The following is an 18426-nucleotide window of genomic DNA, read 5'->3' on the forward strand; positions in this document are numbered from 1 at the left end:
CACTTGATTTCCACAGTGCCTGTGGAGACCCAGTGGGGCAGGATGGGGGGGGGAAAGCATGAGATACCTCAGTAGGTCCGGGGAGGCCTTGGGTGGTTGGAAGCACTAGGCTCCCCCATGGTCTTCCCCACCCAGAGATACCTCATGTGCACTTGACGATCAGAGCATTCGATTAGAAGAGGGAGGGTTCACGTTCATTTAATGTGATCCAATTAACGAATCTTCAGGTTAAAAATGTAATTGGCAGGCTCTATTATACTTTCGTAACTCGAGAATTACCTTTATGTCCAAAGTAGGATAATTTCTGCCTTGAGTGAGAACTCTGAGTTAATTTGTATGATAATCCACTGATTTATTTTCTTGACTGTTCATAGTATTCTCAGGGATCTTCTCCATCACCAAAGTTTAAAGGAGTCATACTCTTCCTATCCTTCTTCTTTAGAGGATTGTTTGAATTAGCGTTTCTTAAACACTGGACTCTTAGGATCTGTGAAATCAATATGTTGAAAAATAATACAATATTAAAATCTCATCAAACAATCATGAGACATAACAACAACAACAATCATAATAAATAGAACTTGGAGGTCATCTAGTCCAACCCCCTGGTCAGGCAGGAAACCCTATACCATTTCAGACAAATGGCTGTCCAATCTCTTCTTAAAGACTTCCAGTGTTGGAGCATTCACAACTTCTGGAGGCAGGTTGTTCCACTGGTTAATTGTTCTCACTGTCAGGAAATTTCTCCTTAGTTCTAGGTTGATTCTCTCCTTGATTAGCTTCCATCTGTTGCTTCTTGTCCTGCCTTTGGAGAATAGCTTGACTCCCTCTTCTTTGTGGCAGCCCCTGAGATATTGGAACACTGCCATCATGTCACCCCTCATCCTTCTCTTCATTAAACTAGACATACCCAATTCCATCAACTCTTCCTTATATGTTTTAACCTGCAGTCCCCTAATCATCTTTGTTGCACATGATAGGTGCAGTGAATGCATCACATTTACTTTTTAATAGAATAAATGTTGAGAAATAGAACCCATACAAACAAAAGCTCTTTTCCCTGTTCCATAATTTTTAAAAGAGAAAAAAAGTTTAAGAAACACTCATCTAAATTATGGAGAAGTTTGAGGGAAAGACAATAGAAAATGGGAGCAAGTTATTCAACACCAGAATTCTTACTATATTACAGTATATAATGGCTTTCATCACAAATTTTCATAAGTAAACTGGTATGAAACTATTAAAAATTTATTTTATCAGTGAGACCAGAATGTAAAGCCCCAATCAGCTATAGTATTCAAAATTGCTATGCCCTAGTCCCATGCAATAGTAAAATATCTTTTTCTTTGCATTGACTTTTCTTTTTAAATATACAATGAAATTCCATTTTAATGGATTAATTGTAATAATGTCTATTAAATAAGGAAGCACATCATCACAGTGTTTTATGTTATTTTCATAACATTATTATTAAAATAATGCAAAATATTACAATTGAGTAATGACGACATTATGTAAAAGCCATAAATTGGCACAATAGATACGATTTGCACCATCCACTAGTGATACTAGTACATAAAGTACTGCTTTAGTACTGCTTTAGTACTGCTAAGCTTGTAAGCCGCCCTGAGTTTTCGGAGAAGGGCGGGATATAAATGGAATTAAAATAAAAATAAATAAATAAAAATAAATCATCAGGGAAATTTGGTCCACGTGCACGGTCCATTTCATGCAAGGTCCATTTATTTTGTTGAAAAGTTTTACAATACATTTTATCTTTAACAATCCCTCCCCCCTCCCCCCACCCAACCCTTCCTAGCCCTCCGTAATCCTTCCCCCCTTCCCCCCTCCCCCCTCCCCGACTTCCCAGAGCTAAATACAAGGTATAAAAGTAGAAACAATCATAAACAACCATATGTTAACAACAATAAACTATTAAGTCTATTGCACTCTAGCTCATATGAAATGACTACAAGCAATACTAATATCACATAAAAAAACTTATACAAATGCTAAATGAAACTTTTTGGTCCCATATTTGTTCTGGATATAATCAATCCACTTTTTCCACTCCATAATATAACGTTGTTGCGAATGGTCTTTCAAATAAGCCATTTATTTTGATCCAGTAAATCAAATTTTACTATAGTGTAAGCACTGCTACATGATCTAATGGAAATAAAGTTAATTAAGCATTTTGTTTACTAGAGAAGGAAATCTAGGATTTTTTCTTCTTCTCCAGTTTGGAATTGTCATGATCAGATATGTATTTGGAACTATGCCAAGAAGTCAAACCATGGATTTATTTAGTTGTTATCAGCTTTCACCAGCCACTTTCTTCAGTGTGGGCTGATTTATATTTGGTTTTTGCCTTTTACATTGTGTACCTTAATCACATTTCTCTGATTTCCAGAACCCAAATACAAAAAATAAAATAAAAATTGCAGTACTTATGAAGTAATAAATAATCTTGCTGTCTGTTGAAGTATAGTGATTCTTTCCTATATTTGTCAAGATTCAGGAAACTGAAACATCATCTGTGAAAGGATTGTCTGTGTTTTCACATTATCTGTCACAGTACATAAATCATAATATGAAATACATTTAGGTTCATAGTGTGCTGTGCTTTATTGCAGCAGCAATGTAAAGGAACAATCTATGGTATGAGATGAAGTTGGCTTTGCTGTAGTTATTCATTCATCGTATTTCCCTGACTGCAATATCCCCTTATGTGTGTTTTGCTTTGCAATTGGATCATTCTGTATTTTTGTTACATCATTTTTATAAAGTCAAATTTTAAAGTCTTAGGGGCACTTGTTAGTCGCCTGCTTCATTTCTGTTATGTTTATTTTCTGTACCTCTCTATTTTCTTTTTACTGTAGCATAGGATATAGTGATTGTGGTACAGAAATAGTGACTAGACCACAATTATCAAATCATCTTCATCACTGGAAAGACATAAATCCACAACACATTGGTCTAAACCAATTACTAAAAAATCATTACAAGTACAGATCAGTTAAGTTCTAGATGCAGTTTGATCAGTTTAACACAAAACAAATAAATGTGTCTTCCACCAGCAACAGCATGGAAGCTCTGTGGGCTTTTGAGGCCTCTTAAGGCTCCAGTAATCCTATTTGCTTTTTATGTTAATCTATTTATGCCTACAAAGAGGATCCTACAAAGTAGTTAATATCACCTATTTATTTGTCTTTTAAAAAGTGTAGTTTATTTTTTAACTCTTCTAGAATTCCTGCTTTGATCTGGTAGGAAAAGACTCATTATCTTTAATGATTTAGGGAATAATATGGGCGGGAGTAGGAACTCCTTTTAATATACTAATTGTATACACCTTTCTTGTAAAATACAAAGGACAAAAAATGAAACTAAGTAATCTAATGAGAGTGGGGGCAAGAGGGTTTGTGCAAGTATGTAGGAAATTAGTACACCTAGGAGAAGAGAATTAGGAAAATTAAATCTAAAAGAAGGCAAAGGTAAACCACTTCTGTGTTACTGCCAAGAAATTTGAATGAAACATTAAATTCCAATTGGTTTCAAGATGATGAGACCATCCAAGCTGAAAGCACTTGTCTAGTAATTAGATAAGAATATCAGACTTTTAAGATATTTTATTCAGTTTTGCTGTTTATTGACTTTTGTATATTAATGTTAGTTGATTTGAACTTTCTTTTTAAAGAGAAAAATGGAATATAAACATGAAATGATATAATTTGTTGATAGATTAAGAGAAAGCTGAGTTTAGCTGAAAGCTGAAAAAATACAGATGTTTTAAATATTTAAGTTACATCTATGAATTTGTTGACAATACTTGTGATTCTCGATGTAGAGAATATTAAGGCATAAAATAGGTACTTTTATAGGTACTTGTAACATTTGTAATCTTTATAGGATATAGATTTCTTAAGCAGCTAGAAATTCATTGAAATCAAAACTAGATAGCTATTCTCTTTTTCTTTCAATACAAAACATTCTTAGTTATTAATATAAAATAGTTAATAACAGCCTACATTCATTTTATAATTTCTTCTCTAAAGCAAATGGTGAATAACAATGACTGTGGCATTTATAAAAATGTAAAAGAGACTTACTAAAACTAGGGCAATGTAAGTTCTATGCGTGAATGGAAATATGAACCTGATCCAACTCCTTATCACTTCTCTAATTAAATGGTTATAATGAGTGTGGAGGGGGATTAAGAACTGAATAGAAAGAATGAACGCAAGCTTGGGATCTCTTGTACCTGTTGAATTCTGTGCTTCCTTGAGATGCTGTACTAGTGTTTTTCTAATGCAGGACATAGCTTTTTTTCTACTATCCATTAAATAACTAACCTCATAAAAGGGATTTAAGATGATGAGTGAACATATCTGCTCATTGTACGTATGTATGAACACCATCATAAAAAGTGATTGCAACAATCTCCATTAAATACTTATATTTTATCCAACAGACTGAGCCTGAAATGATAGAAGAAACAAATATTGACCGTGTCAATGAATCTCGAAATTATACCAGAGCCCATCAAGCAAAAGGCCATTCAGAGACTTCAACTCTGAGTTCTCAGCCCTCTATTGATGAAGTTAGGCAACAGATGCACATGTTACTAGAGGAAGCCTTTAGTTTGGCTTCAGCAGGTCATGGAGGACAGAACAGGCAACAAGACACTTACAATTCTGCACAGAATTTGCCATATTCTGAAGTTGTGACCAGTGCTCCTGGTACCATGTCTCGGCCTAGAGGTGGAATACAGTGGGTGCCAACATATAGACCAGAAGTGTATCAGTACAGTTTACCACGACCTGTAAGTGACCAGTTACATATGATACATAAAGAGCTATCGTGAGCTTGTTTCATATGTTTTCAAGGAAAATCCTTTTGTGTTGGTTGAATATGTGTCCATTTCACTGCAGAACCTTCATATATACCATACAGTGTTTTACATGCATTTTAAGAAGCTTGTCTATAAAATCACATTGTATATTCATGTAAGGTTACACGTGTGATCTTGAAGTTACATATTAGTGTAAGATGAATTACCAAACTAAACAATTAACCTGGTACGAGGTAATAGCATAAATGCAGTAAAAGTAAGCAGCATTTTTCAAGGTATAGAACATATTGGAAGTTATATGCTTCCTTTCATTGTACTGGTTCCTATAACTGAGACTAGAGTATCAGTAAGCCTGAGCTAGAGGGAGCAAGAGGGATAGACTGACAGATTCATTCATAAAAACATTTTGCAGTATTAAATGCATGGAGTGGGTTCGTGAATATGTACTACCAGAAAAAACCCCAGAGACAAAATACTTCATGTTAAACCAGCACTATGAAAATAAAACAGGTAGAATTTATGCCTTGCAGTATGCTTTGCACTCAAGGACTTGAGGTACATTTTCTATTATATGTTAAATTATGTTCAATAAAATATTGTCTTATGAGTAGAACCATAAAATATTATAATTATGCATTTGAAAACAGTTACATTGTCTTTCTCCTTCATTCAGAAAACAAAAAGAGATCATCCTGCCATTAATTTATGCCATTAATTTCCTTTATGATACTGAGAAAATACAAGTTATTTGTTCAAATGTGTGGGATGTGGGTTGGGATGCAAATGATCAGAATTTTTTTTTTAAAAAAGACAAGAATATTACAAACTAGTGTTTTCTTTGTGATTTTGTATGTGTGAAGCACTTTCAGTATTGTATAGCATAAATTCTAAGGCTCATTAATCCTGAATCATTAGCAACCAAGACATAGATACGCAATTTGAAACTAGATCTTTTCTTTTTCTGACAAAGGAAGAATGAGAAACACTTCAGTGTATCTGTTGAAAACTAGGTTGTGAAATTGTAAAATGAACAAAGTTTTGCCAGTTGGTTTAAGAAAAAAAACCCTTATTGTTCATATCCTAACAGATAATATTACTGTTTTATGAAAAGACATAAATGCTAAGATCTATGATAAAATATGGCACAAAAATATAGATGTATATAGATTTACATAATTTCAAGGCCAGGTATATAACTAAGTGGAACTCTCAGTCTGTCCAAACCAAAATCACTCTTAGTTACCTTAATGGGTTATTATTTTTCAGAAATATAAAAGTAGCATTGCTGATGCTACTTCATTTTATCAGGTTTGTTAAATATATTAGAATCAGCAATCTGTCAGATGACTTGACATTACTCAATGAGATATCAATATTCTACTTCTACTTACCATTGATTTAATCTATTCATGTATTATTTTCAGGTACTAGTTATTAGGCAACATGATTTTAAACTTGCTTACTGGACAGTTCAACTTACATCCATACCACAATTTATTCTCATATCAGCGTATGCTTGCAATGGAAAAATAAATATTTATTGTGATCTCTTGTTTCTTCAATTAGAGAAACTTGTACAAAAAACTATTCACCCAAAATATTAAATGAATAAATATTAAGAATATTTACGGTGTAAAATTTGATGTAAAAGAAACGGAAGTGCAAAAGAGGAGTACATACTCATTTCATCTGAGTTGCCATGAGCAATTTAAAGCAAATATAACTTACTCATAATATTTCATGGGTTTTCCCCAAGTAATATAACTTAATTTGAGATTTAACTTTTGACAAATAAGGAGAATGAAAATGGGGTTTTTTCCTCCCAGATGGAACTATAATTTATTTTTATATTTGCTAAATGTTCTTATCTTGAAAAAAAAGATTGACTCTTGGTAAAATGATTATAAATATAATATTCTACAAAATTAATAAGTGAGAACTTTCAAGCACATTGAAAGGCTTACTTTTTAATAATTTGAAGACAGCCCTTCATATTTAGGCTTTTAAGAACACTACCTCTGAATAGAGTATGCTGTTGTGGGGTTCAATCAGACATATTTCTTCTATAATGCAGAGAAAGACAATCTAGTGTTATCTTAATAATTGAATTTTGTTTGAAGAAAGCTCCCTTATTTCTTCCCAGGCATACAGATTTTCTCCACTCCCGGAAATGGTGATGGGTTCTCCACCTCCTCCTGTGCCTCCCAGAACAGGACCTGTTGCTATAACTTCTCTTAGGAGGTACTATAGATATTTCTACTTTTCTCAGTAATTAATGCTGAAGCTCAGCTACACTACTGCTAACCTAGCTCCTTATATTTAACATATGCTTTTGAAATTCAATCAAATGGTATAATTTCAGGTATTATGTTATGATTGAATATTTTAAAACTGTATATCTATGTTTGGATACAAACTTTTTAGATATGTAAAAATATGCAAAAGCTATTCTCTAGTATTGTCTGAACCATGATTTAAATCCTCGATTACAAAGATATAATCTCAGGGTTATACTGTCTTATAAAATAATTGAATAATTAATAGAACACCCTGTTTTCTTCTGAAATAACCAAACAGGCAGCACAAGATCAGTGGACAATTTGATATTTTTGAGAGGGGGGGGGTGGCACTTAAGAAAAATGTAGAACATTTTTACTATAATATTACTTATGTAAATTGTGTAATCATAATAAATGTAGACAGGTTTTAACATACTGTTAACATACGTTAAATATTTAGTGCACAATTATCTGTTCATTTTGATGGTGGATAGTGCCTTTTAAATTTTATATTCTCAGATTAACTTAATAATGCATGTCATGCAGGAATAGCTGATTGCTGTTGTGGTTCAGTCTTACAAAATCACTTGGTCTGACAAACAGTGCTTTTTTTTTTTTAAACCACTTTGGAATATACTGCAAAGCCACCACATAGTATGAATGATGTATTTTCACAGTGCATTGGTATAAGAATACAGAAGTAGCTGAGCTGTCCTCATTGGCTGTCAGTGATGTCATAACAGTTGTGCAAAACTATCAATGAGCACTGGCAGCCAGCCTGCCTCATCATTCACTGTCAGACAGAACGAAAATAAAAATAAATTTAGCATGCATCTGGCAAATATCTAATAAAAGGTATGTCATTATTAACATTCATGTTTTTAAATGTTATTGTAATTAGAATTGTTTACACCAGTATAGGTAGATTTAAAGCCTCACTAATTGGCATTTACATTACTAATTGGCATTTACATTACCACATCAAAAAGCAGGACAGGATAAAAGATATATAAATTATTACCTAAAGCAAACGGTGGTCAGCAAAGCTGATATGATGAGCTATTAGTGAGAAATGTCAAAATGACAATAGTTTATCTTCTTTTGCAAACTCTTGAAGCAATACAGCTGCTCTGGATAAAATGGTTCTGCTTTTTGATAATTTACTTCAAAGAGCTGAAATGTGCTGCTCCAGATTCAATGGGTTCTAGACTTTGATCAAAGTATATTTGGCTTTGATATGACTAATGTTTCCAATATGTATTGTACAGGTCAACTTCCGATATTGGCAGCAAGACAAGAGTATCAGAGTCCAGTGGGACTGAACAGATACAGCCACATGATCATGTCCCTTTTGTCCCAGTATCAAAAGCCCCAGTAACTGTGGCTCCATTGGATCAATCAGCTTTGAATTACTCAGGTGAAAAACGCATGCGGTACAAACAGAGACCACATCTAAGTCTATATGGCATAGAGACAAGTGTATGAGATCTAACAAATACCCTTGTTTAAAACTGTGTTAATGGTACTCTCGAAGGCTTGAGGAGGAGGATTGATAAAAGGATCCCCACACACACCTTCATTTATCACATGAAGTATATTTCTAACATATAGGAGAGAAAGGACATGGTCTCTCTATTTGAAGCACCTGGAATTAGCATCTTTCTAAGACAGGACCTTGGAACTGCTACTGTGTTATAGGACAGAAAACAGATGGCCATGCAACGTAGTCTTTTTTTTCCCCTTGCAGTGATTACTTTTGAGCTGAATGCATGTGTGTAGATTCAAAGGCTAGGCACTTTTTAGAAAAAGCTAGGGGAAATTGCTGTTCTCAGCATAGTGTATTGAAGCCAATCTGAACTGACGGTAAATGTTATGTGGCTGTTTCATTGTGTTTACAGCTCCCAAGCTCTCTGTCCTTGGAAAGTGTTCAGAAGTGAATTCGGTCATGGTATCCCAACTGGTAATCAAAAAATTTCCAGTATGGCAAATCTAATCAGATGAACTCCATTTGTCATTAATAAACTGAATATGATATATATATATATATATATATATATATATATATATATATATATATATATATATATATATATATATATATATATATATATATATATATATATATATAAGGATATATATATATATACAAGGATATATATATATATACAAGGATATATATATATATATATATATATATATATATATATATATATATATATATATATACAAGGATATATGCCAGAAGGAGCTTCAGCAGATGATATTAACACATGAAACTTCCTCATGTTGAGTTAAATCAGTTCATCTAGTCTACTTTCTTCAGGTATGATTGGCACCAGCTCTCCAGGATTTCAGGCATCTTTTTTCATACTGCCTGAGACCCTTTTAATTGAAGGCAGTGACGATTGACCCTGAAACCTTATACATGCAAAGGGAAAGTAGTTATATTATTATTTTCAGAAGACTTTGGGAGAGTGAGATTAGTGGTTGTATTCTACCACTGAGTGTAGCTCAAGACATTTCTTTGATTCAGCAGAATTATAAACTAACTGATCTAAATAATGCTTACGTTAAAAACAGAGCAAAAGACTGCACTCTGTCAGATATTTTGGATTTATACATCCTAAATGTTTGTATATGCCTATGTTTGAATGAGTTGGGAGTATATCTTGTTTTACATTGTAAAGTTGGTCTCCCATGCCATTGATGTTCCCGATATTACATATTATTGCAGCTCATGAGGTAAGACTTTAGAGCAAAATTATTGGTCAACAATTCAGCTAATGAAAAATGTATTGTTTACAAAGAAAGAATAGTTGTGTTGCTAGTTTGTCTAATGTGCTTACTTGAATAATAAAGAGATTTAGAAGAAGCAGATTTTTTTAAAATAAAGGATGCTGCTACTAAATATTTATTCTTAACCAGGTTCATACAGGTTAAGATAGCCTAGCCTGTATGATGAAAGGAAGGTAAGCCAACTAGCTGTTTAACCACGTGCAAAAGGCGTGGTATGAATTTCTTTCTTTTTTTCTAAATTGCTTTTTCCCCCCGTCTCAATCTCATTGGTAGACAAAAAAACCAGTAAATGATCATCCCCAAAGTTTTGAAACAATTTTCTTTGAAGCGTTTCTTGAAAATTCAACTTTTTAAATTAAATAATAGCTTTTAAAATAAAAGCTTGTTCCTATTCTCAGTGACCAATTTGGGTAAATAAAATCTGAGTGGAAGAAGTATGTAGGGAGAACAGCTAACTTGCTTATTGATTAAACAGTATTGATGCCACACTTTTTCTTTGGATTTTCCTCCTTTACATTTTGTGGTTTTAATATATAATATGTTCAAATATCATGGGTGCCAATCCAAAAACAGGCAATGGATGTTGTATGCACTTTCCAAATCCTTTTGCCTTAGATCAGGGCTGCCCAACGTTGGGAAAGCTGGCTGGGTATTCTGGGAGTGGAAGTCTAAGAGACTAAAAGTTGCCAGAGTTGGACAATCCTGCCCTCTTTTATCTGCAATTGCAACATTTGCCCTTCCCCCTTCCCAAAGGAACTAATAATACTTCTACCGGTTTCTCTTTAGATGATACTGTATTAATAGCAGTAAATGTCAGTGGAATGAAATTGCATCTCTACCCATTAATCTGATTTCCACAATAAAAAATATTTCCAGTCTATTATAAAGTTTATGAAGTACTTAACTAATAGAATATACATTTCTATTCTACTGATTAGATGTGCCATGACTTTAAATGTCTTGATGTTTTAATTAAAGAGGAGGAATTGACTTCTCTTAATTGTTAAGAGAAACAATTAAGAAATATCCAATTTTCCAAGAAATTGGAAATATCTTAAGAGAGATGACACTGGCTGAATGGACTACTGGATTTGACAAATGTTTCCCTTTGTTTTTTAAATCTGAAAACATAAAAATGAATCCTACTATAATGTTTCCTTCATGTGGAATATATTTTTTAAAAATCTAACTTAATAGTCTTTGTAAGATCAGCATGTAATAATATATCAACAGTTAATAGCTTTTTTTAAAAAAAAAACAGATGTGCCCTAAAAAGTACAACATAAATAAAAGCAGCTTAGGCCACACTTTTAGGTGTGCTTACATGAACCAATGAGTATAATTATATATATATATATATTATACAAGCATTATATACTTGTATAGCATTATGATTATACTAAATATAATTATACTTGGTACAGTATAGTATTATACTTTCATGGAAAGCAATGGAACATGCAATGTTCAATGATTGGGATAAGTTTCTCTCTCTCTCTCTCTCTCTCTCTCTCTCTCTCTCTCTCTCCCTCCCTCCCTCCCTCCCTCCCTCCCTCCCTCCCTCTCCCTCTCCCTTTCTTTCTCTCTCTTTCCCTCCCTCTCCCCCCCTCTCTCTTCATCTTTAAAAACAAAGGGCTTGAAAGAAGGTTCACTATATTGCCTTAGGTTATGATCCAGTGGTGCGTTGAAGAATGTTACTTAACTTTAGGCATGTAAATAGTCTCAGTGAGGCCACTCGGCACAGTTTGCATGTTGTCAAGAGATGCTTAACGATTATGTGCTCTTTTACTCATAGGTCTCATTAGCTTTGAAGCCTTTTTTCTTTATTGAAATAGTCAATCATCAGTTATAATGCTTCTGGGCAATCTTCTGCCACAGATCGAGTATCATAGGTTGCTTCTGAAAAATACTCTTTTGATAAAAATTTCTGGAACTAATCTGTAATTGGATTGCACAAAATTGTAACAGATTTTCACAGTCTGTAGTTGCCTAGCACAGTGATTTTAACCTACATTTTAGGATATCGCTTTACTCTAACCTCTGAAATAATTTGTCCCTTGAGTTCCTCCTTTTATTCTTGCTACTTTATTCTCAGTTCTAATTTTTACTGCCTGAAAGCAGAGTGACTATGCCTCTTTGAATGTCACACAATATTTTGGAAACCATGTACTAATAATTGCTTGGTTTTGGTTTATCTTTTAAACTAAGATAGAATAATGCATATTACATGCTTGTTTAAATATTTAAATGTTGGTCAGTTTGGAATTTCAAGAGTAGAACTTAAAAATGGATATTTTTGATGCAGAGATATCTGTGTGTGACTCATTGGTAAAGTATTATTGCTGTGGTATATTAATATATTATCAGTAGTATGCTGATAATAGAACAAGTTGAGATTTTTTGACCCCTATCTGGAAAAGATGGAATGTAAGACATTGTCACTAAGATAGAATGCTCACACCTATAATTTTATGGAAGAAAAAAACCCCGATACAATGAACCAGTCATGTTTCAATTAGACCTACTGAAATCAGAAAACATGTTAATTATTACTAATATCCACTATTTGACTTTAGTAAGCATACTCACTAAATAAATTTCACTCCGACTCTGTAATTAAACTCAGATTTAATGAAGATATGCAGCAATCTTGGCTCAGGTTAACTGAGATGGTAGCATTATTATTGACGTGGACATTTGAGAAATCTTTAATTATACTGGTAGTCCTCATTTAGTGACCACAATTGGCACCGGCAATTCTGTTGTTAAGTGAAGTGGTCACTAAGTCAAACTGTGACTGTTCTCATGATCTTTCTTCAGCTTTCATTTGCTTTATAGAATTTGCTGTAAAATTATTATTTTTATCATCATTAGGTGATAACTAGGAATGATTGTTAAATTAGAGACTCATTAAATGAGGACTATCTGTATTGAGTTTTGCCAATTTTCTTAGGAATAATTATGTTAAAGAATTATGTAGATATTTCAGCATTACTCCATGTGTGCAACAATATTCTAGCTTCTTATTTTCTGGAAAGAAATACAATGGCCCCTTAAATGTTTATGCCAAATTCCACTTTATCAGTATTGTTTTATAAAGACTAATGAATGAATAAGGTTAACATGCCCTTAAAAGAGAATAAGGGACTGATTTTGAGAATCCCAGAGTAACTTTAAATTGCCTTTTATTTAATGCTGAATGGTGACATAATAATCACTATACTCTTTCAGAAAAAGCAGAACATAGAAAAGAAGATATAATAAGCCAAATAAATTAATTTTATGAGATAAAAAGAAAAAGTAACTAACCTAATTCACTACAGCTCTGTATGCCTTTTGATCTTTGTAAAATAATTCTTGCTTCCATCACACCCCGAATAGATCCATACATTGACTTCCATTCTTTAGTCCATAACATCAAAATGGAGAAAATAGTGTGGGCATCAGAATTTCATTTTTAATGTGTATTCACAGAAAAAGTGACAATAAAGGTTATCTTATCTCTTAATTGTAATTTCAGTCAGTATTAGTTTTCAACAAGAGTTTTTTTGCTATGAAAATTTTGCAGCTTGAGTATGGTTTAAATAAATATTGGAAGTTAACAGGGATGGGATAGTTGGTATATATTTAGGTAATATTTCCATTTTAACCTACTCATTTTTGATGTTTTGAAAGTTGGCTTAAAAGTTTTCACATAGAGCACATCAATTTGTAATTCCAAGGCAGATCTCAGCTTCTTCTTTCTTTAGAAAAAAGGCAGAGGGAAGCACTACAGAACTGCATGTGCCTTTCGAGTAGTCATGCAGCTGTGAATTTTGGAGGAATTATTCCAATCTAGAATCCCATCCCACTAGATCTTGTAGAGCTTCTAACTCAGATAAATGGTTTCAAGAAGGTAGATGATTTCATTTATAACTGGAACTTGCAAGAATATATGAATATTTTCAACTGATCAGGTCATTGTATTTTCTTGAAATCACCAAAAATAACATGCAGACCAAAATAAAGATAAGCAGTTCAACCGGCATTACTTACTACAAGGAGTAATTTGGGATTCTCTATCCATTTTGACTACCTCAGAAAAGAGAATCTGGAACTGTAACAAAATCCTTCTTGATCTCTAATCTTATTAGGAAATGTTGTATGAATAAATAATAATTGAGCCATATGTCCTGGATTGATAAAATATATCCTGAATTTGGCCTAGGGGTTAGAGCTGCTTTTTCTTCAGCCATGCTTCTTACATGCTTCTATAGTGAATCTTAACTATAAAGGATTCATAATGTTAGCATGAAAACCCCAAAGTACAAGCAACTTTCAACCAGTTATTTGTATGAGAATAAACAGTCTATGAGAACTTTACAGTTTTAAAATGCCTGCTGCTACTACTATTACTACTACCACCACCACTATTTTAAGATTTCTGCTTGGCCACATGAGTCTGCTTTAAGTGGTCTGCACAATCATGATCACAGTTCTTCCCTTTTCCAGGAGAAAAAGTTTGAAATGTAAGTTACATATTTGTATTGATGCTGACTTTTATACGGGTTCTAATTCTGAGTGATCTTCTCATATTTACACTAGAGCAGTGGGTCCTTTCCTTGCAGCTTTTCTTTGTTTAACTTGAGGACAGAAGAAATGCTCACAGTTGCTCTTCTGCTCAAGGTCAGAATGGTGGAGAAGTCTAAGAAAAAAGTTTCCAATTCCCCTCCCCCAACCCTATAAACATGGTTTAAAGGTTAATCCTGCTCTATTTATGTTGTTGCATCCTTCTAGTTCTGGGGGATGTGTATTTGTAATTGTGACTACTCAAGGGAAAATTACAATTGCTCCAGTAAGATAGCAGATCCTCACTAACCTTATCCTGGATTTAATGTTACAAGCCATCTCTGTGATTGTAAAGTGTGGTGTAAATATACAGCTGTGGTATAAATATTGGTACTGGAAATGCCTTTAAGCAGTAAAATATTTTCTAATTTCAAAATTTACTTGTGTTACATCTAATCATCCCTACCTATGGATTTAAGGGACTTTGTTTGTAATATGATGTCTTTGTTTTGTTATTATTATTATTATTACTATTATTACTACTCTTATTATTACTATTGGAATGGCTGTTTTTAGAATTGTTGTTGAGGCCCATAAGGTTAAATACACCATATGCTATATTCATTCAGGGGTATATTCATCGACAGAAGAAATAACTTCCTGAAACCTTTCAAATTCAGAGTTCAAGGTCTCACCTCAGAGAGATCTTAAAGAGACATAACTGAAAGAACATATGGGGCTAACTTCTGATATTCTCTCCTAAATGAAGGTTGATTGGTTGGTATATTTGGCTCGTTTTATAACTTGTAAACCCATAAGCAACATTTGCGCAAACTTGAGAAGCCCATTGTAGACAAAGAAGGCTGGAAACTTGTAAATTGAAATGGAAAAATGGAACTTTGTCTTATTAAAATACATTGTTTCTGTTTAACATTCTATGTGTGTGAAGTGTTTTGTTTTGAGATACTCAAACATATTTGTCAATAAGACACAAAAAGAGAGCAGTTTTGTCTAATAGGCTCTTGCAACTGATGGCAATAATGTAACAGTCATGGCAGGTGTTAAGTGCTATTACTGACTTGTTAAGTTGTAATGTGTATGAATTCCTAAGTAAAAGTTAAATAGAGGTAAGAGGCATAAGGCACACAGGTTCCACTATTCGGCAGAGCATCTTATGAGAACCATATTAGCATTAGCACATTTTATCTAGATGCTATGATGAACTGAAGACAGAAGAAAAATGAAATTATAGTATTCATAAATATGAGTGAATTTTGAACTTAAAATGATTGAGTAATTCTCGAGTCCTTCTTGAGCCCTTCAGTTGATGAGTTTTCACAGGAAGGTTACAATAAATTTTACTCAAATTCTGTAATATGTAAAACTGAAATATAATTCCAAGAGAGATATTATGCATGGTGAAGATTAGCATATGGAGACAGTTTTAAAATTAACATTGGTCTAGAGAGATTTTCCTTGGGAAGAAAACTGTAGATCTTTTTATATTTACATAAGATATGTTCCATTGAATTCAGTTAATTTATATGGATAAGATTAGGCTCCAAAAGTTCTATCAATAGAAACCACAAAAGATGCTAACGGTATGCCAAAGCAAAGACCAAACTACATCTTCCGACTCAGAAAATAAAATATTAATAGCACAAGCTACTGGCCATCTCCTGGACATGGATTTGAAGCAGAGATATTTTCTTTTCAGCAAAAAAAAAAGAAAAGAAAACCAGTCTCTATAACATTTACATATTTAAGTATTTAAAATTTGAGTTCTAGAAAAGATGATGAGATATTTGGGACATTTAGTACACTAACTTTTGAATAACTGCTATCTTTGGTCTGTAAGAGCAGAGTTTCATGACCAGACAATAATGGTGGGTTCATTTTTTAAAAAAAATATTTTGCAACTTTTTTGGTAAAGCAATAAATGTGACATCAGCAATTTGAGGAATGCGTCCTAGAAGATACCAGCGATAGACACTGAAAAATCTATTCATTTGTCAGCTGATGAAGAAGGTTATCCCTGTGGACAAGTAGACTCCTCACGAAAACGTTAGAAAGGATCCGGAAACAGCAAGATTGTGACTAAGTGACAATATATATAAAACTTACTTGGATTATGCTAGTTTATTTGAACTACTTAAAGTCTGACGCACACCAAGTAAGAAAGTCAAATCTATAATGTTATTCCCTTATTTAATAATCCAACAGTTTTGCTCAAAACTTGACTAAACACAAAATTCCACTCAGAAGATTTTGAAAGATTTTGCAAATGTACAAAAGCACTGTTACACACAAACATTTCACATAAATCGAAACAGATGATTACAGTGCTTTGCAGAAACTCTTAATCCTATTGTGATTGCTCATTGTTCAATAATACTCTGTTGAAAATTAACTATGTTGGTGTTTCAGCTAATGTACAAAAGAAGCAACACTTTTGGAGAAACACTAGAATCTATTTTGTTTTTCATATCACATATACTTTATGTATACTCACAAGTCTATTTGAAACATGCCGAGGAACATCTCTTTCTACTCTGCCTAAATCCAAGAACATGCATCAGCATTGTGCCACTTACTGATAGAAATAATGAATTAAAAGCTGGTACAATAATTCATTTGGACAATGGATGAGTACCACCACGAGTTGCATAATATAGTGCTACTGTCTTCACTGTATCACATGGAATGTCAGTGCTGATCTGTCTCTATAGGTCCATTCTCTTCCACAAAAAGTGCCACAATAGTGGCAACTTGGCCCTAGGTGCAGATGCAATAATATACATGATCTACTTTTGGCAAGACATTTTTCATCGCCACTTAAACAATGGGATCTTCTATTTGGAACATCTCAGATGTCCTTTAAAATGTTCCTCTGTATTTATAAAATGTGTTTCCATTACTAACTATCTTCCCTATTTTTTTGATAGGAAATACAGTTCCAGCAGTGTTTGCCATCCCAGCAGCAAACCGACCTGGGTACACAGGTTATTTCAACCCAGCAACACCTGCAGCATACAGAAATCAGGCTTGGATGTCTTATGCCGGAGACCCTGACATCCTAGGACAATGGGCTGACTTGGTAATTGAGCAGATTTTATTTTACTATTTGTATCTCAGAATCAACTGATACAAACAAGTAGTCCTCAACAACCACAATTGAGCCCCAAATTAATGTTGCTAAGTGAGACATTTGTTAAGTGAGTTTTGGCCCATTTTACGAACTTTCTTGCCACGGTTGTTAAGTGAACCATTGCGGTTGGTAAGTGAATCTGGTTTACCTATTGACTCTGCTTGTCAGAAGGTTGCAAAAGGTCATCATGTGATCCTGGCCCACTGCAACTTTCATAAATGTGAGTCAGTTGCCAATTGTCTGACTTTTGATGACATGACCATGGGGATGCTGCAGTGGTCATAAGTGTGAAAAATGGTCATAACATTACTTTTTTCAGTGATATAACTTTGAACAGTCACTAAATGAATTATTGCAAGTTGAGGACTACCTGTGTTTCTTTTTCTAAATTCCATTGTTGCCATTATTATTTCAAGGGGAAAAAATTAAACCTGATAGAAATAATAATAATAATAATAAACCTTTATTGTCAAAGTACAACATGTGTACATTGAGATTAGCTGAGCCTCCCCCTGTGCTCTCTCCCCCCAACACACAGTGACAACAAACCCTCCATCCCACCACACTATGTGAACCAACTACACCACACACCGGCCTCCCAAGTCAATTCTGCATAAGATTACGTCCCATTTAAAAGCCTAACAGCCCACGGATAAAAGCTATTTTTCAGCCTGTTGGTACGGCTGGCTATATTCCTATATCTCCTACCGGATGGTAGGAAAGTAAAGAGATACCGTCCAGGGTGTGAGTCATCCCTGAGAATCTTCCTCACTCTTCCAAGGCAACGAGCCCTGGCGATGTCA

The 18426-nt window shown here is 33.8% G+C and overlaps 1 protein-coding gene across 1 annotated transcript in view; it reads left to right on the forward strand.

The window, feature by feature from the left end:
- KIAA1549L (KIAA1549 like) overlaps window positions 1-18426 on the forward strand; it is a gene marked incomplete at its 5' end in the record, with an annotated part of 185302 nt that overhangs the window by 158779 nt on the left and 8097 nt on the right. Inside the window, 4 exons of the mRNA XM_083357765.1 lie at window positions 4472-4822; window positions 6996-7093; window positions 8400-8548; window positions 17421-17572. Coding sequence (XP_083213891.1) covers window positions 4472-4822; window positions 6996-7093; window positions 8400-8548; window positions 17421-17572 — 750 coding nt within the window. The remainder of the gene's footprint in view (window positions 1-4471; window positions 4823-6995; window positions 7094-8399; window positions 8549-17420; window positions 17573-18426) is intronic.

The sequence above is a fragment of the Vipera ursinii genome, assembly GCF_947247035.1.
Source record: "Vipera ursinii genome assembly, chromosome: 1".
Classification (NCBI taxonomy): domain Eukaryota; kingdom Metazoa; phylum Chordata; class Lepidosauria; order Squamata; family Viperidae; genus Vipera; species Vipera ursinii.